The 27938-nt window shown below is 41.1% G+C and overlaps 1 protein-coding gene across 2 annotated transcripts; it reads left to right on the forward strand.

Moving 5' to 3' along the window:
• Window positions 1-3961: 3961 nt before the first annotated feature.
• Window positions 3962-27938, forward strand: LOC129703223 (adhesion G-protein coupled receptor G7-like). Of its 2 annotated transcripts, none has more exons than XM_055645450.1 (11): window positions 3962-4177; window positions 7379-7464; window positions 10000-10118; window positions 12013-12114; window positions 13367-13530; window positions 15010-15165; window positions 18278-18384; window positions 19598-19917; window positions 24051-24120; window positions 25062-25231; window positions 25335-27938. In XM_055645450.1, exons 1-10 carry the CDS (start codon window positions 4148-4150, stop codon window positions 25180-25182), a joined length of 1275 nt encoding a protein of 424 aa, XP_055501425.1. In that variant the 5' UTR covers window positions 3962-4147; the 3' UTR covers window positions 25183-25231; window positions 25335-27938. The 2 variants fall into 2 exon arrangements, 1 of the variants encoding a protein (XP_055501425.1); XR_008724525.1 differs by lacking the exon at window positions 3962-4177 and having other exon boundaries at window positions 7097-7464; window positions 25335-25485; window positions 26569-27938.

Here is a 27938-nt window from a genome sequence, read left to right on the forward strand (position 1 = left end):
AGCTCTGCCCTCATCAACCTTTTTGGTCATGTTTTCAAAAAATCAATCAGATTTGTGAGCCGCTACCTCCCACATTCAAAACCATGTTGACTATCCCTAATCTGCTCTTTCCCATCCAAATGCCTGTATAATCTATCCCTCAGAATACTCTCCAGTAATTTACCAAGCACAGATGTTAAGCTCACTGGCCTGTAGTTCCCTGCATTTTCCCTGCAGCCCTTCTTGAAAAGAGGCACAACATTTGCCACCCTCTTGTTTTCCGACACCTCTCCTGTATTTAAGGATGACTCATAAATTTCAACTAGGGCTCCCGCAATTTCCTCTCTAGTTTTCCGCAATGTCCTTGGATATATCTGATCAGGCCCTAGAGATTTGTCTATCTTCATACACGATAGTACCTTTAGTTCTTCTTCGACGGTAACCCTAACTGCTCTCAAGACACTTCCAGTGACTGCCCCAAGTTCCTCCGTCCTACTGTCTTTCCCCTCGGTAAATACAGAGGAGAAATACTCATTGAGGACTTTACCCATCTCTGGTGACTCCACACAGAGGTGACTGCTTTGATTCCTGAGAGGTCCCACTTTCTTTCTAGTTACCCTTTTCCCTCTTATGTATTTATAAAACATTTTGGGATTGTCCTTCCTGCTACCCACCAGAGCTATGTCCTGGCCCCTTTTTGCCCTTCTGATTTCCTTTTTTAGTATCCATGCCCTTAGCTCATCTGCCTTACCCCTCAGGCCCCTTGCATTAAAATACGTGTAGTTCAAACCAACCCTCCTTCCTCACGCTCCACTTTTCACCTGCCTATTCTGTCCACTAACCTTCCCCTCACCATCCTCCATATCAACTTCTAGCCTCTCAAGTGCCTCTGTCCTGTACAAGATCCCACCCCCCTGCCAATCTAGTTTAAACCCTCCCATGCAGCATTAGCCAACCTTCCTGCTAGGATGTGGTGGGTTGGTAGAGTTACTTCCTTACAGCGCCAGAGACCCGGGTTCGATCCGGGAGTGGAGGTGGGGAATAGAGGTGGGAAAGGAAGGAAGCCAACTAGAACTGTCAAACATGGAGTACCATGGAGAATGGGAGAGAGGTGGAGCAGTGGGAGGGTGAACATGAACAAGGGTATGGACAATGAATGCAATTTTAAGAATGAAAGGAAGGGAAATAATTAATGTCAGTGGAATTTAATGAAATAGATATAGGGACAATTCCAATGTAGTTTTGTTTTGTTTAGTTTAGAGATACAGCGCAGAAACAGGCCCACCGAGTCCGCACCGACCAGTGATCCTCGCACACTAACTATTCTACACACACTAGGGACAATTTTTACAACTATATCAAGACAATTTACCTACATATATATCTGTATTTTGAGTGTGGGAGGAAACCGAAGTTCTCTGAGAAAACCCACACACATCATGGGGAGAACGTACAAACTCCGTACAGACAGCAGCTGTAGCCAGGATCGAACCCGGGTCTCTGGCGCTGTAAGGTAGTACCTGTAGCTCTACCGATGCGTAACCATGCTGCCCTGTGTAAACTGGGCAAAGAATCTCTTTACACAACCATGGTAATTTTCAAAACAACTTTATGATCAGATTCACCAAGACAGTACCGATACACACAAATATTCTTCAACATTGTGCAAGAAATGAGAGGAAGAGCCCCAAATTGTTACCACAATTTCTATTGAACTTTATAATCTTTCAAAAGTGAGAGAAGGCCACCCCTCCCTTTCTCACCCACACCCCACCATTTCTTCCTCCCCCCCCCCTCTTGCTTGTGCCCCACCTGGACATGTACTTATTTCTCCACTTCCCCTCTCCCCCTCACACATTCCTTCCTCTGGCTTCACGCAACTCTTCCATTCGTCTGTCACATACCTTCCGTTTTAATCTTTGGCCTTTATTCAAACCATTTGCCTATCAATACTTCCTTTGCCTGGTCCTACCTATTACCTGCCATGCTTTGTTGTGCTTCTCCTTTCTCCCAGCTTTCTCTCCCCCCTCCCACAGTCAGTCTGAGGAAGGGACCTGATCTGAAAAGTCACCATGTGACCCGCTGAGTTACCCCTGCACTTTGTATCCTTTTGTGTAAACCAGCATCTGCAATTCCTTGTCTCCACTATAAAAACGTGTTTCCCATCTTCCTGATATGTTCAGGCCATTCTGTCAAATGGGTATAATCATATAATCATATGTGAGACATGGTTACAAGTAACCAATTTACTAATTTGCATTTACTGTTTAGAAAGTGGTATATATCTGGCATCTCGAAGTTGTGCTTTAAAAAACCAGACATTATTCCTTACGGTTCCAATTCTGACTGATTGTTCTATGAATCTAGAGACTGTCATGGTAAGTGAAAATATCAATCTATAAGCAGTTAATGAACTGTAAATTTATGATGTTAAATATAATATAAATACCGTACTATCTCCTATCAATGATTATATAAAATGTGATAATGATGTTAACACTTGGTATTCAATGGTCTATTATCATGCTGTAAAATACTTCGTAATATTTTTCCACAATGATAAACATATCGAAATAACTTTTGGGAAATATTCCATTGCTGTGATCAGGTCCCTTTCTTAGCTTCAGAACCAGAGACACTAACATGATGTAGGGAGGTCTATGTTATTCCAGTATTTTGTGTCTATGACCAGAACCTAAATGTATTCCTTCCCCTTAAGGTCCTGGATTCTTCTTCCTTGAAGTGCTGGAAATGCTAGTCCTGGTATTTTCTTGATCTGTTGAAAGGAATTATGGATTTCCTTTTCAAGTGCAAGTGAAATTTTATGTCATATGTTGGTGGTTTGCGATCAGTTTAGTTGAGTTTAGTTTAGAGATACAGCGTGGAAACAGAGTTCACACTGACCAGTGACATTAACATGACCTTACACACACTAGGGACAATTTTACTTTTAGACCAAGCCAATTAATCTACAAACCTGTACGTCTTTGGAGTGTGTGAGGAAAGTGAATATCTCGGAGAAAACCCATGCAGGTCACGGGGAGAACATACAAACTCTGTACTATTGACCCCATTACCTCTATAGGGTATTAACAGACGTGTCAAACAAAAGACTCTAAACCAAGATTTAGTACACTTAATCTTTATTAACACTTGAGTAACTTAAACATGCATGCAAACTATTGAATTCCAATAACTTCTCATTTACTTTACTATTTCAACATCACTTCTTAAACTAAATCACAAAACTCATGACTCAGATATTACCCGTATGAATGAATTGGCCAGATTCACTCTGATGGTAGGGGGTAGTCTTCTCTGAGTTACAAACTCGGGTCCCTTATTGTTGCGATGGTTGTCGCTGCCGATGTCTCGAACCGCCCTTCCTTTATACTAATTTTCCCTTCAAACTCCAAAATGAAGCCTTTGTTTTCACCCAAGGCTCTCAAGGCTCTCATTTCAAGTTGTCACTCATCCAAGTGCTGAATAAACAAAATGCATCTCCGTTCCTTATCAGGCTAGAGAGTTCTTACTTATGTTGCCTGTTCATATTTTCATTCTCAATATAGTTCCCTTGCAAAATGGCCGTTCCCAGACACCTTATCTTCTCAAGGCTACACTGCACGGCCATGAAGTTACCTTCATGCTCTCACCAGATGTCCATCACGTGACCATTTTTACAGTGCTTTTTTCTTCTCCTGGTCCCAGCATTTCTCTCCAACCCACTCTAGCTAGTAGCATGCTCCCAACGCTTGTCGGGATATTTGACATCCAGTCTCTGGCTATAGTGCGGACAAGCACCCGTAGTCAGGATAGAACCGGGGTCTCTGGCGCTGTAAAGCCGTAGCTCTACAGCTACGCCACCATGCCGTCCTTTTCACATGACCTGTTTTACTTCTCACTAGTTTAGTCTATGAAGGGATAACATCACCACCTCATTTTAGTGCCTTTGAAGATCACTGCCTGAATTATTAATCTTTTGTCTATTAATTTTTATTTGTTGTATTCCGGAATTGTGGGTTTATTCCATTTTCTCTTACTTTTCCCACAGAAGGATGTGAAAAAGAATGTGAACGTCGCAGCACAACACGTTTTGCTGCTGACATCAAAGCCGGAAAAGTTAAAAACAAAAGATGTGGCAACAGTCACAGAAATTCTAAATGAAGTCATGAATGATCCTAAACTTTTGGATGCCCCGGTTAGTAGAATCATAGTCATAGAGTCATAGTGATACAACGTGGAATCAGGCCCTTCGGCCCAACTTGCCCGCAACATGTCCCAGCTGCACTAGTCCCACCTGCCTCTGTTTGGTCCATATCCCTCCAAACCTGTCCAATCCATGTACCTGACTAACTGTTTCTTAAATGTTGGAATAGTTCCAGCCTCAACTATCTCCTCTTGCAGCTTGTTCCATTCACCAACCACCCTTTGTTTGAAAAAGTTACCCCTTAGTAAGATGTGGTTAAGTTCGAAAAGAAGCAACTTTTCTGTTCTGCGTAAGAACTAGAAAAGAAGGGAGAAAACATTGTTCTTTTAAGTATCAGTGATGACGAGGAGTGAGAGAACAGTGAATATCCGATGGGAGAAGATCAAGGTGTGGACCCAAATAACAATGACTTTGCTAGAGAGAGGGAGAAAGGAAAGAAGATGCTGGAACTGTAAGATGCGGGTCCAGTGGTTGCTGGAGATCAGAGTCGAATGCTGGAAATACTCAGGATGCCAGGCACTAACTTTGGAGTCAGAAAAGTTGTGACCTGATATTAAACTTGTTTCTCTCTGCACTTTTGCCGCCTGACCGCATGAGTATTTCCAGCATTTTCTGTTTTCTGTTTCATGAAAAGGCTGTCTATTTTGCAATGCACATTATCCAGTCTGCAGCACATCACATATCTTGAGATCCCATTGATGCATTACTTCCAGCCTCTAAAAGATTAGGACAGGCATAGCTGCTTGAACATTCTGTTGTCCCAGTGATGTAAATAAAGTCAAATAGACCTTTGACTTATCTCAGATAGACACAAACTGCTGGAGTAACCTAGCAGGACAGGCAGCATCTCTGGATTTAAGGAATGGGTGATGTTTCTTCGGTCTGAAGAAGGGCCTCGACCCGAAACGGCACCTATTCCTTCTCTCCAGAGATGTTGCCTGTCCCGCTGAGTTACCTCAGCTTTTTGTGTCTATCTTTGGTGTAAACCAGCATCTGCAGTTCCTTCCTGCACATTTTTACATTTGGTGCATGGCAAGTGATTTGTGTCTTCCTTCTTGGGTAGAGAATGTCTGTCTATTTATCCAGTGAACAGTCAACCATGAGATGTCAGACATTACCTGCAGCAGCCGGGAATGATTTTGTATCATTGATGAAAGGGACATTGTGATCTTCACTCCCCTTTCCTAGTATGAGGCTCCAGTTGTAGCTTTATTGCTTGCCAGAGTTTGGTTGTAGTCTCCTCAGGAAAGGATTAATTGATAGTGTAAGAAGGAACTGCAGATGCTGGTTTAAACCGAACATAGACCCAAAACGCTGGAGTAACTCCGCGGGACAGGCAGCATCTCTGGTGAGAAGGAATTGGTGATCTTTTTGGGTCGAGACCCTCTTCAGACTTCAGTTGACTGCCTGTTTCTCAATTTGCTCCTGAAGTCAGTTGAAGTCTCCTTGAAAATGATTCCAAGGAAATTACTGTAGAGTGTCACTATTATGCTGTGCTCCATTACAGCTTTTTATGTTTGTTGCAGGTGTTTTTGGTACTTTTCCGCTCCCAGCAGTCTCAAAGGCAGACTGCAAATGCCATTGAAGACTGAAATACATCACATAGGTGGCAAAAGGTTATCCCCAGAACATTTAAAAAAGAAAGCAGAATTGGAGATATTAGTTAGGAATAGGCCCAGAAGGTGACCTGCATTTCAACTAAATGAACCAGTTATTAATAGACATGGAGGAGGTGATCCCTTTGATTTATGGAAAGATTTATTATGTAGACACAAAAAGCTGGAGTAACTCAGCGGGCCAGATAGCATCGGAGAGAAGGAATGGGCGACGTTTCGGGTCGAGACCCTTCTTCAGAGTTACTCTAGCTCTAGTTGCTCCAGTATTTTGTGTCTACCTTTTACCTTCTGATTTTAACCAGCATCTGCAGTTGTTTCTTACACAAGATTTATTATGTGATGAGTTAGAGGTTGAGACAAATCAGTTTCACACTAGCATCCTGGAATAAGCAACAGCCTTTCAATTTAATGTTACGTGTGACGTGTGACGTGTGAGGTGTGATGTGGCTTTGTGATGGGTATACCTTGCAATCAGTGAAAAAACCTAGTTCAAAATGGAAGGAATCATCCATGATGGACACAAAAAGCTGGAGTAACTCAATGGGTTAGACAGCATTACTGGAGAAAAGGAATAGGTGATTTTTTGGGTCGAGAGCCTTCTTCAAACCTGCAATCTCACGACCAACACCACAGCACTGGTCAAGAGAGCCCAGCAGCGACTACACCCTCTCCGAAGACTACGGAAAGCAGGTCTCCCCACTACACACCTCGGAACTTTTTATAGGGGGACAATCGAGAGCACATTAACCTACGGCATCACTTCCTGGTTCGGGAGCTGCAAGGCGTATGAACGGCACCAACTAGACGGGATTGTGAAGACCGCCAGCAGGATTATTGGTGCTCCACTCCCTTTCCTGCTGGACATATACAGGAAGAGATGTATCAGCAGAGCCATCTCCATCATCAAAGACCCCTACCACCCATCACATCACATATTCTCCATCCTGCCATCTGGGAAGAGGTACAGGAGCATTAGCTGCAAAACCAGCAGGATGCTCCTCAGCTTCTTCTCGCAGGCTATAAGACTGATAAATGGACTTTGCCCCCTGCCAAGGTACTGCGCACAAACCACCAACCTGGACACACTGCAGCAGAGCCACTGTCGTGCCGCTGCCGATCGGAACACTAGTTGATATTTAGTAGAGAGTAGAGTGTTTAATTTGTTCATGATATATGTATTTTTATTTCTATTTATTTTTTACTGCACACTGAGTGGACACTGGTTGAGCAACGTTTTTTTGTTTCCTCTGGGTATGTGAGTACTCAGGAAAATGACAATAAAGATATACTATACTACTATACTATACTAATGTCACCTATTCCTTTTCTCCAGATATGCTGTTTGTACCGCTGAGTTACTCCAGCTCCAGTTTGTCTTCGGTTTAAACCAGCATCTGCATTTCCTTCCTCCACTTCATATTATTGTTCACAGATCTATGCAATGGTAATATCACCTGCTTAATGCATTAACTCTGTGCTGTTTGCTTTATTTAAGTTCCTCTCACTACCTGATGATGTATGTAGTTGCAAATTTAGCATGAAATTGAGCTGTGACCTGAGTTATGATTCGTTGCAGGCTTCTAAATACGCAGTTCAAACATTCTGTCAGACACTGGAAGCGAACCGTTCTATCATTAATGATCTACAGAAAAACCTAACAAGGTATTGGGATTGATACTAAATGTGAAACTGTACGGTAATTGGTACTGTGGTTGGTACGGTAATACAGTAATGCTGCACTTGTGTTTGGGAAAATATATAAATTAATTTTCACAGTACATGGTTGGACGCTTGGACTGTGATCTTTTTGATAATGCAGGCCATATAATTTAGTCGGTCGGTTAAAATAAATACGTTAGCCACAAATACATTGAGGCTTTACCTTGTATCAATCTGCACATTGTTATTTTGTCAAGGGTTACGAGAAGGCAGGAGAATGGGGTTAGGAGGGAGAGATAGATCAGCCTTGATTGAATGGCGGAGTATGGGCCAAATGGCCTAATGGGCCCATTGATTGATGGGCCAAATCCTATCACTTATGACCTTATAATTACTTTATTTCTATGCATCAGACCCCATTTCTAGCTTTGGCCTCCTCTGCAGCATGTTAGTACCAACAATAATACTCCACATTCATTGCAACAGGATATGGCATTGCATTTATTGATGAGAAACCTGTAACCATGCATGAAGATAAGAACATATCAAAAAAGAATGAGAATTTTTTCACACTCGCTCACCCATCAATAACATTATAGCTGCTTTTTTTCCCTTATTACTCATTGCACTGAGCTCATATTTCTTGATTTGTTTGCCCCTCAATAAAATCTATCGATCTTGGCCTCAAATATACACAGTAACAGGGCCTTCACAGCAAAATGTGGAAAAAAAGTCCAAAGAGTCACCACCCACAGATGGAATAAACTATTTATCATCTCCATTTGAGAGGCTAACCCTTTATTTTGAATGTACGTAACTTCAGTTCTAACTGCTCCAACAACGGGAAATATCATCCTTGCATCTATAAAAAACCTTGTAAAAAGATAGTAAGTTTCAATGTGGTCTTCTTCCATAAACTAAGGTACAGTCCGAATCCCATTGTGGACATTGCACGTTGTCTCGAACTGTTGCGCTATAATGAACTATATTCTGAGCCCTGTATCTTTGCCTTCACTCTACCTATTGTACTTGAATTTGGCTTGATTGTATTTATGTGTGGTATTATATGATTTGATTGGATAGCATAAATCTTTTCACTGTACCTCAATACTTGGGACAACAATAAACATAAACCTCTAGCTTTCATTATGTTTCATGAAGGATTTTTAGGTCCAGTCTACTTAATCTCTCTATACTGGGTAATCACTTCATTTATGGAATCAATCTGATGAACCTAATGCATTCCATTCATTATAAGTATATTCTGCCCTAGATGGACCGACAAGACCTTCACACAGTATTGCAATTGTGATCTCGTGAAAGCCCTCTGCCATTGTATTACGTTGTCTTAACTCTTGTCCTAAAGTTTTCTTGCAACAACGGCCTTCTTAATTGCTTGTTGCACATTCACTTTCAGCACTTTTCTATTTTGTTTGACTTTGCACTTTTGCACATTATATTCCAGCTATGATGACATGCCTAGTCTTTTAGCCTGTCAACATCTCTTGCAGTCTTCCTAGATCCTTCTTGCCACTCACACTGTCACCAAGGTTAGCCTGATCAGCAGAAGATCAGCATGATACTTTTGGTTCCTCTCATCCAAATCATTGATACCGATTGTGAATAACTGGAAAGATATTGGAGAAATTAACAGGACCAAAAGGCGATAAATTCCCAGGACCCCCATGCTGTCGAGGGTAGGTGGTTGAGGCAGATACAATAGCGGCGTTTAAGAGACTTTTGGATAGGCAAATGAATATGCAGGGAATAGAGGGAAACTGTATGGTTTATATGCGGGTGACAAATTCTTTCACAAAAAGCCCTCTACTTTTAATGTTTCCATTGAAGCAGTATCACCTCAGTTGAAGCGATATGTCAAGGGAGTAGTGTCGAGATGTTGTCTCTTGTAGGAGGCAATCATGGAAACTTTCTGCCATCGCAGATAGATTTTAAATATCCCATTTTAATACCCTTATTTTAAGATGAGCAAGAGGGTTTGCTCCGTATTTTGCGTGATATTTATCCCTCAGCTAACACCAGCAAAGAACACTTGTGTCTTGTGCAGGAAGGAACTGCAGATACTGGTTTAAACCCAGTCTGGTTCAGACCTAGTCTGAAGAAGGATCTCAACCCAAAACGTCACCCATTCCTTCCCTCCAGAGATGCTGCCTGTCCCACTGAATTACTCCAGCATTTTGTGTCTATCTTCGTATTTTATGTCTTCCCTGTATCTGGGACATCTGCTACAAAGATTTCATGAAAACCAATAGCGTCCACAATTTCAAAATAATGCATTGCATGCCAAATTATTTAGAACATTTTCTGAATATGAAGGATGGCTACAAATGACAGTTATAATTTTTTATTAGATTTGCACATACCTTAGCATATTCACATTTCTAACCTTGTGGAGAAAAATAAGTAATTTTCTGGCCCATGGTTCTTAATATTCATTGTCTAAAGTGAGATGGCTTTTATCAACATTATTTCCCTAAAGTGATTACCAACTTTAATTGACATGTTATTTTCTTTGGGTAGCTTGACAAAAAAGCTTGAAAATCTGACAGTTTCTAATCGTATAAAAGAAACGTGTCGACTAATGGCCGTGGAATCAACTCCAGACAATTCATCTGGCCATGGACTAGTTTCTTATGGAAGTAAGATTTTACATGAATATATTGCAGAATTAAGTACAACCAATAATATAATAACATATAGCTGAAGCTTGAGTGAGTAGTTTTGATCACTTAAAACATATTTCTGAAATTATTTAATGTTAAAGAAAATTACTTTGCCAATAAATAGTTGTATATGTTACTGAGATCGAATGTAGACAATATAGAAAATGAAGAAGGGTCTCGACCCAAAACATCACCCATTCCCCCTCTCCAGAGTTACTACAGCATTTTGTATCTATGTTCAGTGTAAACTAGCATCTGCAGATCCTTCCAATATGTTAATAACATAATGTAATGTCTAGATGAAATGCTACATGACATGTCTAGATGTTCTTCCTATTATATTGCACTTTACAAATTCAATGAACACCAGTAACAATAGAATCATAACCTTGACTGAAATACTACATTGAAAATAAAAAATTACTTCCAATCTAGTCCTAGTTCTAGGTTGTGGAGACCCAGGGTTAGTTACATCCACTTGCACACCAGTGCATCCAAGTACTCACAGATGATTTCATGGCATGCAGCACTGGGTAAAGAATGTTATTGAACAGGCCAACACAGATTAGAATGACTTTGAAGAATTACAAACTCTGAAGGTGAACTGCCACCATTACTGTTATTTGATTGATCATGATTATTCTGCATCTTTAATCCATCCACACAGTCCCAAATTCCTGCAAATTACAATGAAAATCTATCCACTCAAGTACTAAGTTTCTCAATTGACCCAAACACTGCCACACAGTCTGCCTAAACCTACGTGATCTCCAGGTGGCTAAACTCTTTAACTTCTCCTTCCATTCCCACACTCACCTTTTTGTCCTGGGCCTCCTCCATTGTCAGAGTGAGGCCCAGTGCAAATTGGAGGAACAGCACCTCATATTTGCTTACACCTCAGCGGTATGAACATTGACTTCTCTAGCTCCAAGTAAGCCTTGATTTCCCTCTCTCTCCACCTCTACCCATTCCTAATTCTCTGACCAGTCTGACTGTCTCCCTGATTATATTTTATCTGTTTGCTTTGTTGTCATTTTTTCCTAGCTAACAATGATCTATTCTACATTTTCCTTGATCCGTTATCTCTTTTGCTGTTATGTATTCACACCTTACACTTCCTTATCTCTGTGTCTCCCTCTCCTCTGACTCTCAGTCTGAAAAGGGTCTTGACTCGAAACGTCACCCATTCCTTCTATCCAGAGCTGCTGCCTGTCCTGCTGAGTTACTCCAGCATTTTGTGTCTCTCTTCGGTGTAAACCCGCATCTGCAGTTCCTTCCTACACATGACCCAGTACTGTTTCCAGTTTCCAAAATTTCCTTTGAGTGACCAAGTGAAATCTCTCCTGAATGGTCAGGCACTAATTTTACAGTGATGTCTTTTTGAACAGGAATCTTTCACTAATTATGGGCCTCACCGGCTAGGCGATTTTTTTAGGCAACTACAGGCGACTAGTTTGTCGTCACATGTTCACCGGTGGTCGCCAGGAGTAGCCTCCTCAGTCGCGCAATAAGTCATAGCGCCTTTCTGGTCGCCACTGAATTTTCAACATGTTGAACATTTTTTGGCGACATTGGGTTTGACGCCAATGAGCGTAGCTTGACTTCTCCTGACGTAGGTGCTGTCGTAGGTTGTCGCCAGGATGACGTGGGTTGTCACCGGTTTTTTGGCGACCTGCTATGACTATGACAGAGTCCGGCAGTTGCCTAAAAAAATCACCAAGTGGGACCTATTACTAAACCTATTACTAAATTTAATACCCTTTTCCTCTCAGGGAAATTTAAACATAAAATTTGAAACAAAATAGATCGGATGATGTTACACCTGGTGCAAACGCATATTAACAAACTTTTCCCTGTTGCATCCCCATAGATACTGAGAATATTAGTACCGCACTTTTGACTAAAAATGACGACAATCTCATGAGTGATTCCAATGCGGACACATACATCTACATATCGAATGGCTTACCCAGTAAGGATTGTTTTTGGTGATTTTAAATAGGTTTTTATCTTTTTAGTAGAGTAAGTGAAAAATTATAATTTCAAAGAAATATTACTTGAATTGCATTAATAATGATAAACTAGTTATTGGTGATGGGATGTTGATATTATTGATTTTGTCACTCTCTTGAATCCTAAATAATTTTTTACACACAATATGAATAATACCATTATAAAACATAAATACATTGTTTACCATAAGCTTGAATGGTCAATTTCCTTTTGTTTTTTAGTTTAGTTTAGATATACAGCATGGAAACAGGCCCTTCAGCCCACTGAGTCTATGCCAACCATCGATTGCCTATTCACACTAGTTCCATGTAGTCTCACATTTGCATCCACTCCCTACATACATAGGGCAATTTACAGAGTCCAATTAACCTACAAATCCAAATGTCTTTGGGATTTGGGAGGAAACTGGATCACCCGGAGGAAACCCATGTGGTCACAGGAAGGATGTGCAAACTACACAAAGACAGCACCTGAGGTCAGGATTGAACCCAGGTTTCTGGCACTGTGAGGAAGTGGCTCTACCAGCACTGCCACGGTTTATTTTGTCATATTTTAATCCCAGGAATTCGGGAAGAAATTGAGTAAGTGCGTCAAAACATGTTAACAATTGTTGTCCATAAAAATTTACAAAGCGACAATCTGTGATTAAAACTGATTGCAATAAAACTCTGATAATCCACTACTTGAATTTCTTGGAAACCCGATTGTTGGTCATCTTGCTCAAGTGGTTTTATTTCCTTTTTAATCTCGCTGGGTTCCTTTACCCTGCTCCCCTTTCAACTCAGCTAGGCCCCAGTCCATTTAAACCCCAGAGAGCCCTATTCCCGTGCTCCCATTGAATTCACCAGGGCCCTTTGCATGGGTTTCCCTTCAATGTAAAGAGGCCCTATCTCCTGTACTCCCTTTAAATTGTCGAATTTCACTGGAAACTTTGTTATACTACTGTATAAAGTCTAGAAAAATGTAATTAAAAGTGCATTGAGATATTAATATACTAATATCCAATAATCCAGAAATCTGCCAGTGTGATGCCACTAATCTCTGAAAGGTGCTGGATTATCTGGTTTTCCTGTATTTTTATTGTATGTATTTTGCACTGTGATTTGTATCTGCTTTGAATGCTAATTATGTTTAAAGCTAAAGGTACTGTGTTCAATGTTGATGATTACTTGCAATTTCGTGATCCTCTTTATCTGCTGTCCTTAATTTAGGGCCTGCCACTAGCTATGGATTTGTTGTCTACAGGGATGCCTCACTCTTTCCAACTCCTAAGAATAAAAATAGTATTATGTTGAAGACGCAAGTAATTTCAGGCAGTGTTTCTAAATCCACTCGAGACGATAAACTGCATGTAACAGTAAAATTAAAGAAACTGGTAAGATAATTAAAAATAATGGGTGTGAATGCAAATACCAAGTGGATAGGTAGAAGTGCTGTTGTTGTGTCTTTCTTCTGATTTGGAGGTGACATTTTTGAGTAGAAAAAAATTGACTAGCTTATTTGTCTGCCTTTTGCCGGAAAGACTGTTGGTGAAAATTGGATTAATGTGGCATTTAATAATTTTGTGCAGGAAAGAACCGCAGATGCCGGTTTAAGTTGTAGATAGACACGAAATGCTGGAGTAACTTGGCAGCATCTCTGGAGAGAAGGAATAGGTGATGTTGCGGGTCGAGACCCTTCTTCAGACTGACGTCAGGGGAATGGGCAGGACAGAGATAAAATGTGGTCGGATTTTATCTCTGTACCACCCACCCCCCTGACAACAGTCTGAAGAAGGGTCTCGATCCAAAATATTACCTATTCTTTCTCTCCATTTAATAATTTTGTGCTCCTTTCTGAAAGTGCTAACCATTTAATATTTAACACGATGTGGCTACTTTACAACTAGATTTCCCTGTTCTCAAACATAGCCCTTTCGGCATCCACTCACCCAAATAATGTCAGTAGTAATGCAATTACCACAATTTGCCTTTGGTGATATTTTCCATCACATTGGCCCAAATAATTTTATATGCTGCCTCCTTACAGATGAACTCACTTGTACAAATGCTGAGCATTCAAATATTATTTAGAATCTTGGTTTAATGCTTGGACAACAGTCTCTTGCTAGATTCAAACCATTGGACCCAGGGCAAGAGTGCACCAAGCTGCGGCAATAAATTGGTATTCAAGGTTTCAAGATGAGTTTGTTGTCACACGTACCAATTAAGGTAACAGTGAAATTCAGATTTCCACACAGTCGTACCAATAAAGAGCAACAAGACAAATAAATAAATATTTTTTTCACATGAACATCTACCACAACGACTCCCCCACATACCTCACTGTGATGAAAGGTATGAGATGGGGTCGCAAAAGACACCGCACAGGCATTGCTGGCTCTTACGAGAATTGTCAACCTCACTCTCAACTGCCTTGCATCAAAAACTATTCCAGTCTCATAGCAGCTGATTATTTGAATAAATGTACATAGGATTTTCTTCAAAGAAGCCTTGGAAGATATTTTACTTAACCTCAAATTAAATTTTAAGGAAATGAGGTACCATTTTTTCCTCTTGAAATTTCTTTACTTCTTTACTGTTGCAGTGTTCTCGTTTAAAATAAGTGATTGTGTTAAATACCCACAATGTTGCAATAAGCCTTCTAAATGGATAGGACCTTAGTGCCTAGTTACATTTTTGTTTTTGATCATCGCTAGCTTGGAATTGATCAGTACTGTTGGAATATAAATATCAGTTTCCATTATTAATGTTGGTCACAATGCCATGCTGGATACGGAAAAGGGGATTTACATTTCTAGGAAGACGGCAGAAAAGTTTTCTCTAGTTCTGAATATCATTGTTTTAACTTGCAGGAGCTAAATGAAGGGTTTTATTTCGACAAATCTGAATGTGTCAACTGGGATTACAATCAAGTAGAATGGAGTACAAATGGGTGCACTGCAAATAACACCGACAAATCATATTTTACATGTAATTGTAACCATCTGACCAACTTTGCAGTTCTCATGGTGAGACACATTTGACTTTGCTTTTATTTTGGATGATATCAACAGTCATGTAGATACATGTGCAATAGTTATTTGCCAAGGACCTTGATCATGATCCTCATGTAATCAGCTGTGTATAGACACGGAAATTAAGTTTACATTATGCCTACAATCGACCAAAGGAAAGGTTCTTATGTTCACTATGCTCTTTGTCCAAACATAGACACAAAATGCTGGAGTAACTCAGCAGGACAGGCAGCATCTCTGGAGAGAAGGAATGTGTGACGTTTCTGGTCGAGACACCTCTTCAGATACCTGTCCCGACCAGAAAGGTCACTCATTCCTTCTCTCCAGAGATGCTGCCTGTCCCGCTGTGTTACTCTAGCATTTTGTGTCTATCTTTAGTGTAAACCACCATCTGCAGTTCCTTCTGACACATAACATTGTGTGTCCAGGAATGTGTGCCTTGTCACAGACCCATCGTTTTATTCCTCTTCATAAAGATTCTGTGTTCTTGGTATTCCATGAAAATAACTTCAGTCCACTTTTCCATAAAACTGTTTATTTGTGCTTCTTCTTATTTCCCGATGTTGGGGGAGTTCAGAACCAGGGGCCACACTTTAAGAACAATGGTAGGCCATTTAGAATGGAGATGAGGAAAAACGTTTTTACCCAGAGAGTTCTGTATTTGGGGAATTCTCTGCCTTAGAACACAGTGGAGGCCAAATCTCTTGATGCTTTCAAGAGAGAGTTAGATAGAGCTCTTAAAGATAGCAGAGTCAGGAGATATGATGAGAAGGCAGAAACAGGGTACTGAATGTGGATGATCAGGCTCGAAGGGCTGAATGGCCTACTCCTGCACCTATTGTCTATTGTCTATTGACCGCTGATAAAAGGGAGCACATTCGCTTGGCAAAGATAGACACAAAATGCTGGAGTAACTCAGCGGGCCAGGGCAGCATCACTGCATAGATGGAATTGGTGATGTTTTGTGTCGAGACCCTTCTTCAGTCTGCTATCCAGAGAAGCTGCCTGTCACGCTGTTATTCCAGGAATTTTGTGTCCATCTTCGGGGTAAACCATCATGTGCAGTTCCTTCCTACATTTCGTCTGCTCCAATGCGAAATTTCCTCAAGGTATGTCTACTTTGAAGAGGTTCTCCTCCTCTCTTAGACGAGAGTCTAAAGGAGGGTCGCAACTCGAAACGTCACCCATTCTATCCAGAGATGCTGCCTGTTCCTACATGTTAGCTCCCTTTAAATTGACAGAAAGAGGAGGGTCGGTGAGATTCTGCTAGTATTTTGATGCTGCAGAAATTGTGCAATAATTATTGGTGAGTCAACAGCACAAGAAATTGCAATGAACTCTTGTTGCCATTTTTTCATTTAATTCTTCCTTTCAATATTTATTTTATATTACTCGGCAATTCTGGTAGTCAAGATCAGAATTTGAATGGTTAAAGAAACAATTATTAAATTAATAATCTGCATGGAATTATGTATCAAAAGTTCCACCGTCTACAGCACAGCCTTCAATTACCTTTTGGATTAAAAAATTATGTTCATCATTTAGTTCAGTTACAGTCCTGTTTGGAGTGTCTCGGCTAACAATTATCCCAGTTCTCGACACTAAATGACAATCATGGTGAATGTTTGTGGATGGGGGCTTTCATGAGCTCATTAGGGTTAGCTTGCTGTTTAACAAAACACAGCAACAGCAAAGGGCAGCACTGTCACGCAGCAGTAGAGTTGCTGCCTTACAGTGGTTACAGCGCCAGAGACCCGGGATCGATCGTGACTACGGGTGCTGTCTGTGTGGAGTTTGCACGTTCTCCCTGTGACCGTGTGGATTTTCTCCGAAATCTTTGGTTTCCTGCCACATACCAAAGTACAGGTTTGAAGGTAATTGGCTTGGTGTACATGTAAATTGTCCCTGGTGTATGAAGATCATTGTTAATGTGTGGTCGGTGCGGATTTGGTGGGTTGAAGGGCCTGTTTCCGTGCTGTATCTCTAAATTAACCAAGATCGCCTGACAATTGAATTATAATTTTTCTCTCTAGTAACAGGTGCAAAAAAAATGACCAATAGATATAACATACAAAAAACTGCTGGAGGAATTCAGTGGGTCAGGCAGTACCTGTGGAGGTAAAGGGACAGTCGACATTTCAGGTCAAGAGCCTGCATCAAGATGAGAATATAGAGAGGAGGTGGCCGGGGGGTGTAAAGAAGTGAGAGAGGGGGTGAGACGGGGTCAGGCAGGCAGAGAGAACAACCACCTGAGGAAGGGCAGTTGGAACAAAGTGGGGGGAGGAGGAGGGGTGGGAGTGGGGTGGGGGAGGGGTACAGTTAGAGTCAAGGAGAGAAAGTTGGATTTCAGTGACATGTAGAGACAGAAAAGAAAAGAGAATAAAGAAGCACGCAGAGCCGAGAGGGTGAACATAGAGAGAGAGCAGGCAGGGGAAAATGGGAAGTAAAGGCCGCAGATACAGAATCTGATATGTAAATAATGACTGATAGAGGATCTAGGTAGATGTGAGCAAACCAGGCAGTCTATTTCATTATTTGTCCATATCTATCACTCACCAGCCACTGTCTTCTGACTCCATCCCTCCTTCCCACTTATGCATCCTTGCTATTATCTTCCCTCTGCTCTCAGATGTGATGTAGATCTCAAACCAACATTTTCTCTCTCCCTTTGCCTCCAATAGTGCTGCTTGACCTGCTGAATTTCTCCAGTAGTTTATATTTTACACCAGATTCCTGCAATTCTAGCCTCGTGTCTCCGCCACATACAATGTTTTATAGTTTAGTTTAGTTTCATTTAGAGATACAGCGTGGAAACAGGCCCCTTGGCTCACTGTGTCCGCACCAACCAGCGATTCCCGCTCACTAACACTATCCTACATACACTCGGGGCAATTTATTCACACATACACCTAGCCAATTTACCTACATACCTGTACGCCTTTGGAGTGTGGGAGGAAACTGGGGATCTCAGAGAAAACCCACGCGGTCACGGGGAGAACGTGTTCAGTCTTGCAATATTGCCTTCAGTGTGAACCATGAATTGCGTTGATTGTTGACAATTCCAAATTAAATAATGGTTTGAATGAAATAATTTTTTTCCTTCTAGTCTGTTAAAAGTAGCACCATGCAACACTTAGACATCATTTCATATATTGGATGTACATTGTCCATCCTCGCACTTCTGGCAACCATTATTGCACCAATCCTAATGAGGTAAGGAATTTTATTTTATTTAATTTACATGAAATATGAGGATTTTTTTACAAATGGCAGACTAGATGTGTCAAAGGGTCTGCTTCCAAGCTGTATCTATAAACTAAACTAAAGCAAACTAACTACAATACATAGAGCTCGTAGTTAGGGATGTGTTGTTACGAGCAATACTGCCTAACTTTGCTTTGTTAGAAACATAGAAACGTAGATAATAAGTGCAGGAGGAGACCATTTGGCCCTTCAAGCCAGAACCGCCGTTCAATGTGATCATGACTGATCATCCAAAATAAGTACCCCATTCCTGCTTTCTCCCCATATCCCTTGGTTCCGTTAGCCAAGTCATATGTTCTGATATGTTATGCCTTGCCACAGACAATCTCACTTTTTTCTCCCTGGCCCATTTCAGACAAAGGGTCTTCAACCTGACACATTAACTCTCCTCCTCTTTTTACCGATGTATCGTGACCGGTTGAGCATTTTGCTGCATTTTCTAGTTTAATTCCCCACCACTTATTTTGCCTTTGTGACCAAGTAAATTGAAAATGAAAATAAAAAGGACTAATGTGATGTTCCTCTAATGGCCGTTTATTAACTGAGTGATATATTCAAAGTGCTCTCTACTTGATATCACCTGGACTCGGTTGGTTTTTGAGATATGCTTCGACCAGGGGCTTGGTGTGCAGACCCGGTCCTGTGCTTGGAGGGGTAGGCAGGTCCCTCTACTGTGGTCTCTGGAAACAGTGATGGTGGGACATTGCTGGCGAATGGCATGTGCGCTTGCAAAGAAAAATGGTGCTTTCCTTTCTCCAGACCCTTGTTCAATATAAGTCTCATTCCTTTTGTGCAGTTAGACACAAAATGCTGGAGTAACTCAGCAGGACAGGCAGCATTTCTGGGGAGAAGGAATGGCTGATATTACTCCAGCATTTTGTTTCTATCTTTGGTTTAAACCAGCATCTGCAGTTCCTTCCTACACCATTTGCATAGTTCCCAGGTCTGAGGCGTGGAGGATGAATTTCCAAGGAACACCTTTACCTCCATTGCATGGCAGTGTAATTGGGAAAGATGAAATTATCGTTCCATTTTTCCTAAACTCACAAGTTCAATAAGAAAAATGCAAAATGTGGTAATTTCTTGTTCTCGTGTGTTGTTTGAAAATTGGGATTTGTCTGCCTCATAAAGCATTGTCTAATTCATTTAATTTTGAATCAAGGGACTACCGTAGAAGTGTGACTGGGAAACTGCAGATAAACCTATCCATTGCTCTCCTGGGGGTGTACATCGTCTTCCTATCTGGGTCAATAGATACTGCCTGGGCAGAAGCAAAAGCTCAGAAAAGTAACGAAAAGAGAAATGAAGGGAAACAACCAAGCAACTTCTGTACAGCAGCAACATGGTTTTTACACTTCTTCCTTTTGGCTTCCTTTGCCTGGATGTGTGTGCAGGGAATCGCATTGTATAGTTCGTATAAGCGCCTTATTCAGCACATGGAGAGTAGCTACTTTACAAGAGTGGCTACAGGTGTGGCTTGGGGTAAGTTGGTGATACACTTTATTCACACTGATTCACAACCAACCATATAACCATATCCTTAGCCGCACGTCCCCCTCCCTTTTCATCTGTGCATTAATTGCCTTATTATTGTGTTTTGTATTGAATTCTGTCTTTACTTTGTATACTAGTCATGTCTCTACTATTTATTTCATTCCCCTTACATGTTTTTCCTCTACCTGCTAAAGTTTTGTAAGGTGTCCATGAGACTCTTGAAAGGCGCCCATAAATAAAATGTATTATTATTATTATTATATATATATAACAATTACAGCACGGAAACAGGCCATCTCGGCCCTACAAGTCCGTGCCGAAAATGTTTTTTTTTCCCACCTGCCTGCACTCATACCATAACCCTCCATTCCCTTCTCCTCCATCTGCCTATCCAATTTATTTTTAAACTCATACCCAAACCTGCCTCCACCCCTCCACTTCCCTCTCTCATCCCCATATGTTACTCCTAAACTTCTGTCCTTAATTTTATTTTTAAATGATTCCAACAAACCTGCCTCAACTCTGTCTATCACTTCCACTGGACCTCTATCAATTCCACTTCCGCTAGAGAATAAAGACCTAACTTATTCAACTTTTCTCAGTAACTTAGTTGTTGAAACCCAGGCAACATTCTAGTAATTGGGCGACCAAAATTGTACACCATACTCCAGATTTGGTCTCACCAATGCCTTGTACAATTTTAACATTACATCCCAGCTTCTATACTCAATGCTCTGATTTATAAAGGCTAGCATACCAAAAGCTTTCTTTACCACCCTATCTATATGAGGTTCCACCTTCAAGGAACTATGCATGGTTATTTCCAGATCCCTCTGTTCAACTGTATTCTTCAATTCCCTACCATTTACCATGTACGTCCTATTTTGATTTGTCCTGCCAAGGTGTAGCACCTCACATTTATCAGCATTAAACTCCATCTGCCATCTTTCAGCCCATTCTTCCAAATGGCCTAAATCACTCTGTAGACTTTGGAAATCCTCTTCATTATCCACAACACCCCCTATCTTGGTATCATCTGCATACTTACTAATCCAATTTACCACACCTTCATCCAGATCATTGATGTACATGACAAACAACAAAGGACCCAACACAGATCCCTGAGGCACCCCACTAGTCACCTGCCTCCAACCCGACAAACAACCATGCACCATTACCCTCTGGCTTCTCCCATTCAGCCACTGTTGAATCCATCTTGCTACTCCTGTATTTATACCCAACAGTTGAACCTTCTTAACCAACCTTCCATGAGGAACTTTGTCAAAGGCCTTATTAAAGTCCATATAGACAACATCCACTGCTTTACCCTAGTCAATTTCCCTAGTAACCTCTTCAAAAAATTCAAGAAGATTAGTCAAACATGACCTTCTATGCACAAATCCATGCTGACTGTTCCTAATCAGACCCTGTTTATCCAGATGCTTATATATATATTATCTCTAAGTATCTTTTCCATTAATTTGTCCACCACTGAAGTCAAACTAACAGGTCTATAATTGCTAGGTTTACTCTTAGAACCCTGTTTAAACAATGGAACAACATGCGCAGTACGCCAATCCTCGGGGACTATTTCCGTTTCTAATGACATTTGAAATATTTATGTCATAGCCCCGGCTATTTCTACACTAACTTCCCTCAATGTCCTAGGGAATATCCAGTCAGGACCTGGAGACTTATCCACTTTTATATTTTTCAAAAGTGTCAGTACTTCTTTTACTTTGAAACTCATAGTATCCATAGCTACTCTACTAGTTTCCCTTACCTCACATAATTCAATATGCTTCTCCTTGGTGAATACTGAAGAAAAGAAATTGTTCAATATCTCCCCCATCTCTTTTGGCTCTGCAGATAGCTGTCCACTCTGTCTCTCCAATGGACCAATTTTATCCCTTATTATCCTTTTACTATTAATATAGCTGTAGAAACCCTTTGGATTTACTTTCACCTTACTTGCCAAAGCAACCTCATGTCTTCTTTTAGCTTTTCTAATTTCTTTCTTAAGATTCTTTTTACATTCCTTATACTCCTCAAGCACCTCATTTACTTCATGCTGCCTATAATTATTGTAGATCTCCCTCTTTTTCCGAACAAGATGTCCAATTTCCCTTGAAAACCAGGGCTCTTTCCAATTTTTACTGTTTCCTTCTCAACCGAACAGGGGCATAAAGATTCTGTCCCCTTTAAATGTCCTCCATTTCTCTTCTACATCCTTCCCATAAAACAAAATGTCCCAGTTCACTCCTTTTAAATCATTTCGCATCTTATCAAAGTTAGCCTTTCTCCAATCAAAAATCTCAATCCTAGGTCCAGTTCTGACCCTCTCCATAATTATATTGAAACTAATGGTATTGTGATCACTGGACCCGAAGTGCTCCCCAACGCATACCTCCGCCACCTGTCCCATCTCATTTCCTAACAGGAGGTCCAGTACTGCCCCTCCTCTAGTAGGTACCTCTATGTATTGCTGCAAAAAACTACCCTGCACACATTTTACAAACTCCAAACCATCCAGCCCATTTACAGAATGTGTTTCCCAGTCTATGTGTGGAAAGTTGAAATCTCCCACAATCACTACCTTGTGCTTACTACTAATATCTGCTATCTCCTTACATATTTGCTCTTCCAATTCTCGATCCCCATTTGGCGGTCTATAATACACCCCTATAAGTGTTGCTACACCTTTCCCACTTCTCAGTTCCACCCAAATAGCCTCCCTAGATGAGCCCTCCAATCTATCCTGCCAAAGCACTGCTGTAATATCTTCCCTGACTAGCAATGCAACACCTCCACCTCTTGCCCCTCCAATTCTATCACACCTGAAGCAACGAAATCCTGGAATATTTAGTTTCCAATCACAGCCCTCCTGCAACCACGTTTCACTGATCGCCACAACATCATACTTCCAGGTGTCTATCCAGACTCTAAGCTCATCCACCTTTCTTACAATGCTCCTAGCATTAAAATATGCACATTTAAGAAACCCCCCGCCTCTTATTCTCTGTTTATTTCCTTTTTTTTCTTTCTCCTCTTGTGTCCGAGTGCTTCCCTTTTCTGCTTCCTGCCTCCCATTCTGTCTACTAGCTTTCTCTATTTGAGTCCCTCGCCCCAACCATTCTAGTTTAAAGTCTCCCCAGTAGCCTTTGCAAATTTCCCCGCCAGGATATTGGTCCCCCTCAGGTTCAAGTGCAACCCATCCTTTCTGTACAGGTCCCACCTTCCCCAAAAGAAGTCCCAATGATCCAGAATCTTGAGAGAGAGAGAGGCAGAGAGAGAGAGAGAGGCAGAGAGAGTCCGTGGGCGCTGGTCACCGCGTGGGGTTGAGAGTATTGTGAATAATGATTGTAATGTTGTACTATAATGACACGATATAATGTAAGTCCTTTATGTGTATGGCTTGATCTGTTGTATGATTTGATGTGTTGAATAAAGTCTTTGGAAAAAAAAAAAAAAAAAAAAAAAAGAAAGAGAAGAGAGAGAGAGAGAAGAGGAGAGAGAGAGGGGCAGAGAGAGACGGGCAGAGAGAGAGACGGGCAGAGAGAAAGAGAGGGAAGGGAGAGGGGCAGAGAGTGAGAGGGGCAGAGAGTGAGAGGGGCAGAGAGAGAGAAAGGGGCAGAGAGGGAGAGGGAGAGAGAGGGAGAGAGAGAGAGGAGGAAGAGAGAGAGAGGGTAGAGAGAGAGGGGTGTGGAGGGAGAGAGAGGGAGAGAAAAGGTGGGGGGGAAAGAGATAGAGAATGAGTGAGGGGAGGGGGGCAGAGAGAGAGATAATAATTTGCAGGACCACAGAGGAATAAGATGAGGGGCAATTGAACTGCTGGGCGTGTTCTGTTTGCAAGTTGAATAACCCTTTTCTGTGTCACATAGAATATGTGAGAGCTGTAGATGTGTATACATTACCTGAATGATTTCCTTAGGTTTTTCTCTTATAGTCTAATCAGTTCCGACTTACCAGGAAAGAATGTAATTTGTGAAGAGTTACCGTCACTTGTAGAAACAGTATCATCATCTTCTGGAAAGAATGACAAAAGAGAATAACAAAAACAAAACAGTGACATCCAGGAATAGAAAACCTTGTTCAAATAAAAAATCCTCTTCTTCTTTTAGGTGTGCCAGCTCTTATAGCAATTATAACAATTGCTGCAACATATCCAAATAAGTACAGACAAGATAAAATGTGAGTTCAAATTTAAAAAAGTGATAAATAAATAAATAAGGTCCCATTAGATATGTTAACAGATAGCATTTCCTGTTGGGTACTCTGCTAGTGTGCTGAAGTTGCAGGACTAAGGACCAGAGTTTGAGTGTGGCATGGTGGCGCAGCGGTAGAGTTGCAGCCTTACAGTTCCAGAGACCCAGGTTCGATCGCGACTACGGGTGCTGTCTGTACGGAGTTTGTACGTTCTCCCTGTGAGTTGTGCGAGTTTACACCAGGCAGCTTTGGCTTATTCCCACACTGCAAAGGCGTACAGGTTTGTAGGTTAATTGTGTTGGTATACAGTAAATGTAAATTGTCTCTAGTGTGTGTAGAATAGTGTTAGCGAGTGGGGAGCGCTGGTCGGTGGGCTGAAGGGCCTGTTTCCATGCCGTATCTCCAAACAAAACTAAGTTCTGGATCACTGATCTAGAAAGAAGAGTTTGAGTCATATCATGACAGCAGGGGAATATATGAATTTAATTAAATAAAAATTAAATTTCAAACAAACATTGGATAAGATGATAAGATTGCAGACTCCAAAGTGTCTCAAACTCAATGTCTCAGAAAGCCTTTTAAAAGCTTTGACATATTTGACACAGAGCACCACATAGGACCGTGGTCTCCTCTGGTGAGAGTGAAGTGGTCTTTGCTGTATATTAGCTGCAGTGCACGCTGTATAATGACAGAGCACGGCCCAGCACTGCCAAGAAGGTCACACATGGGAACAGGCGGCATGCCCCATAGTCTTCATCATTACTTTGTTTCTGTCTTCAAAATGATCAGAAGGATTAGAAGGGAAGGAATTTCAATGCCACAGTTGCGTCAAATCTTTTTGAATGCTTCCTTAACACTTTACAACACTGAATGTTATCACAACTGGTTACAATGGTTTACTTACTGTGTGAATATCTTATTTTTAGCTGCTGGCTGCATGTTCCCACTGGGAATAGCAATTATTTTAGTGGAGAGAATGTACTTTTATGGGCATTCTTGCTTCCAATCTCTGTGATACTGCTACTGAACATGGTGATCTTGGCTTGATCATGTCCAAGATGGTCTGCAACCCGAAAAGCTTGAAGTCATACAAAGGGTGAGATTGTGAATTATGTTACTTGGAACTGTCTGGTTTGTGTTGTAGCTTTTGGTTCGAAGCAAAGTAAACTATGTAATCATATTCTTATTTATTTTTACAGCGCATTTAAGAAAACGCTTCGGAGGAATTTGGCCATCGTATTCGCAAACACAGTGATGTTGGGCATGTGCTGGCTCATTGGGTACTTCATGCTCATTGAAGCTACAAAAGAATTTTTCAGCACAATTTTTTGTATTGTAAATTCTCTCCAGGTAAGGGAAACAATCAGATTTATAGTGCATATTGCTCTATAAATTATCTTCATATCTTCATAGAAGTTAAAACATAAGCACGCTAAAAATACTCTCTCAGCCCCGGCATTCAGTTGTCAGCTTCTTTTGACATCAACATGCAAGATGCCACATTTCTGCTGCTCTTTACCTGTCCGAGCAAACAGCACCTTACAGCTATTACACTCAAAATTACTCCCGCACAGCTTCCATTGTTGAAAACCACTGGCTTTCATTCTAACACATTTAAAATTGCACTGTGGATTTCCACCAGAAGATAACATGATGCCGCAAACATGCTTCAGAATCTGCAGAGCACTGAATTTGGAGTTCATGAGCTCCTGTTCCATTTTGAAGGCCAGGAAATGTTAGGCTGTTCTGATACCAGGGCGGCACGGTTGCACAGTAGTAGAGTTGCTGCTTAACAGCGCTTGCGGGTTTGATCCTGACTATGGGTGTTGTCTGTACGGAGTGTATACATTCTCCCCTCGACTGTGTGGTTTTTCACTGAGATCTTTGGTTCCTCCCACACTCCAAAGACATACAGGTTTGTGGGTTAATTGGCTTAGTATAATTGTAAATTGTCCCTGGTGTGTATAGAACAGTGTTAAGGCCCAGCGATCATTGGTCAGTGCGGACTCTGTGGGCTGGAGGGCCTGTTTCCACGCTGTATCTCTAAACTAAACTAACTTTTACAAATGTGTGGGAGTAATGAGTAATTTAAGAGCCAATGCATCCTTTAAGTCCAAAATAAGTCTTGTATTGATTAAGAAAATCTTGAGATGATGGTAAACTGTGTGTATATTGATCCTGAGTCACGATTGAAGGTATGTGAAAACTGGGATAAAACTATAATGTTTTGTATAACTCTGACAACTTTACAGCAAAATGTATCTTTATTATTCCCGGTTTAATTCCAGAAAATGAACACTTGAACTTATATTTATTAAAATAGTTAATCGTCATTACATTAGAAAAGCTTGTGTGACATGTGTGATTAATTATGATAAACTACTAGTTTAAGATTGCATAATCCCAATGTCTTGATGTTGTTTTGTATTTTAGGGGGTGTTCATCTTCCTCCTGTGCATTATGAATGTGAAGAATTTTAAAAACAGAATGAAGCGACCACTGAGTATATTAAAAAAAGAAAAGTTGTCCAGCATCTCATTAGGCAGACTTATCGTGAAATGAACACAACTACTCATAATTTTTATCGTTTGGATATAACAGTAGGAGTGCATAGTTCACTTTCTCCTTTAATTATCCTTCGGGATGTATAACCATCTTCCTTCAATCTTAGTACAGAATGATATCAGTGCATTCAAGGCAATGGTGTTCCACATTGAGCAATGTTGGGGTGAAACGCCAACACAGAAAACAAGGATAAGGAGGAAACACAGGAAACCTGAAATCAGGTTACCTTGGTCAAACTTCTCAAGTGTCAATCTTCCAGGGTTAATGCAAATTTTTCCTACTGCTCACAATCAGATATAACTCAAGATAAAAATCATGAGGGTCCTAAAATTAAATAAAAGTACATTAAAAAAATAATTAAAAAATCATATTGTTGGGACAAGTTTGGAGGGATATGGACCAAATGGTGGCAGTGTGGGACTAGTGTAGCTGGGGCACGTTGGCCGGCGTGGGCAAGTTGGGCCGAAGACTCTTTGAGTCTATTATTTTATTTTTGATTGGAAAAATATTTTTGTTTGGTGTGAGGTGGAAAGTGCAAGTGAATATGAAAGAGAGATGTCCCTGGGGTATCTGATGGTGCATTGGCTGGAAGCATGTCATCAGTTGAGCAGGTCTACAGATATAAAGTCAATCGCAGTCCCGAACCCAGCCTTCTGGGCCAGTCCCACTTAGGCAACTTTTTAGGCGAGTGCACGAGACTCTGCCACATGATCGTCACATGGTCACCACATGTTCGCTGGTGAGTCTCCGCAGTCTGGGAACTAGTCAGTATGGTCGCCGCAAATTTTTCAACATGGAGAAAATCGATAATCCTGTAGTCGTAGGTGCAGTTGTAGTGGGGTCGCCTTGTAGTTATAGATAGTCGAGGTAATCATAGGTAGTTTTAGTTAATCGCCTTTTCATTGGCTCATTGGGGGAAAAAAACATAAGCTGGAGTTTTCACAACCACGGATAACCGACCGTAAATGTTAAATGCCCGCCGAACTTCACAGCTGTGTATCTCTGGATTATTAAATGTTGGCTGGCTTCTTAAAAGTGTCTCCCCCTCTTATCCACCCTCTTCTCCACCCTCTTTGAAAGGACTCACCGTACACTGTGCTAACCATCTTAACCTTCCTGTTCATCGCGGTGTGTGCCTGTATCACCTTGGCTTTACACAGTGTGAATTTCAGACAGCGCTCCCCCCGTTTGCCCTGGCCCCCGCCTTTGCAATGTGTGTGCGTGTGCATGTGCGTGTG

Source organism: Leucoraja erinacea, chromosome 14, assembly GCF_028641065.1.
Source record: "Leucoraja erinacea ecotype New England chromosome 14, Leri_hhj_1, whole genome shotgun sequence".
Lineage (NCBI taxonomy): Eukaryota > Metazoa > Chordata > Chondrichthyes > Rajiformes > Rajidae > Leucoraja > Leucoraja erinaceus.

Coding starts and splice junctions, on each gene's coding strand:
- LOC129703223 (XM_055645450.1), top strand. CDS start 4,148: ATGAATGATCCTAAACTTTTGGATGCCCCG. Junction 7,465..9,999: donor CTACAGAAAAACCTAACAAG/GTATTGGGATTG, acceptor TTCTTTGGGTAG/CTTGACAAAAAAGCTTGAAA. Junction 18,385..19,597: donor ATTGCACCAATCCTAATGAG/GTAAGGAATTTT, acceptor TTTTGAATCAAG/GGACTACCGTAGAAGTGTGA.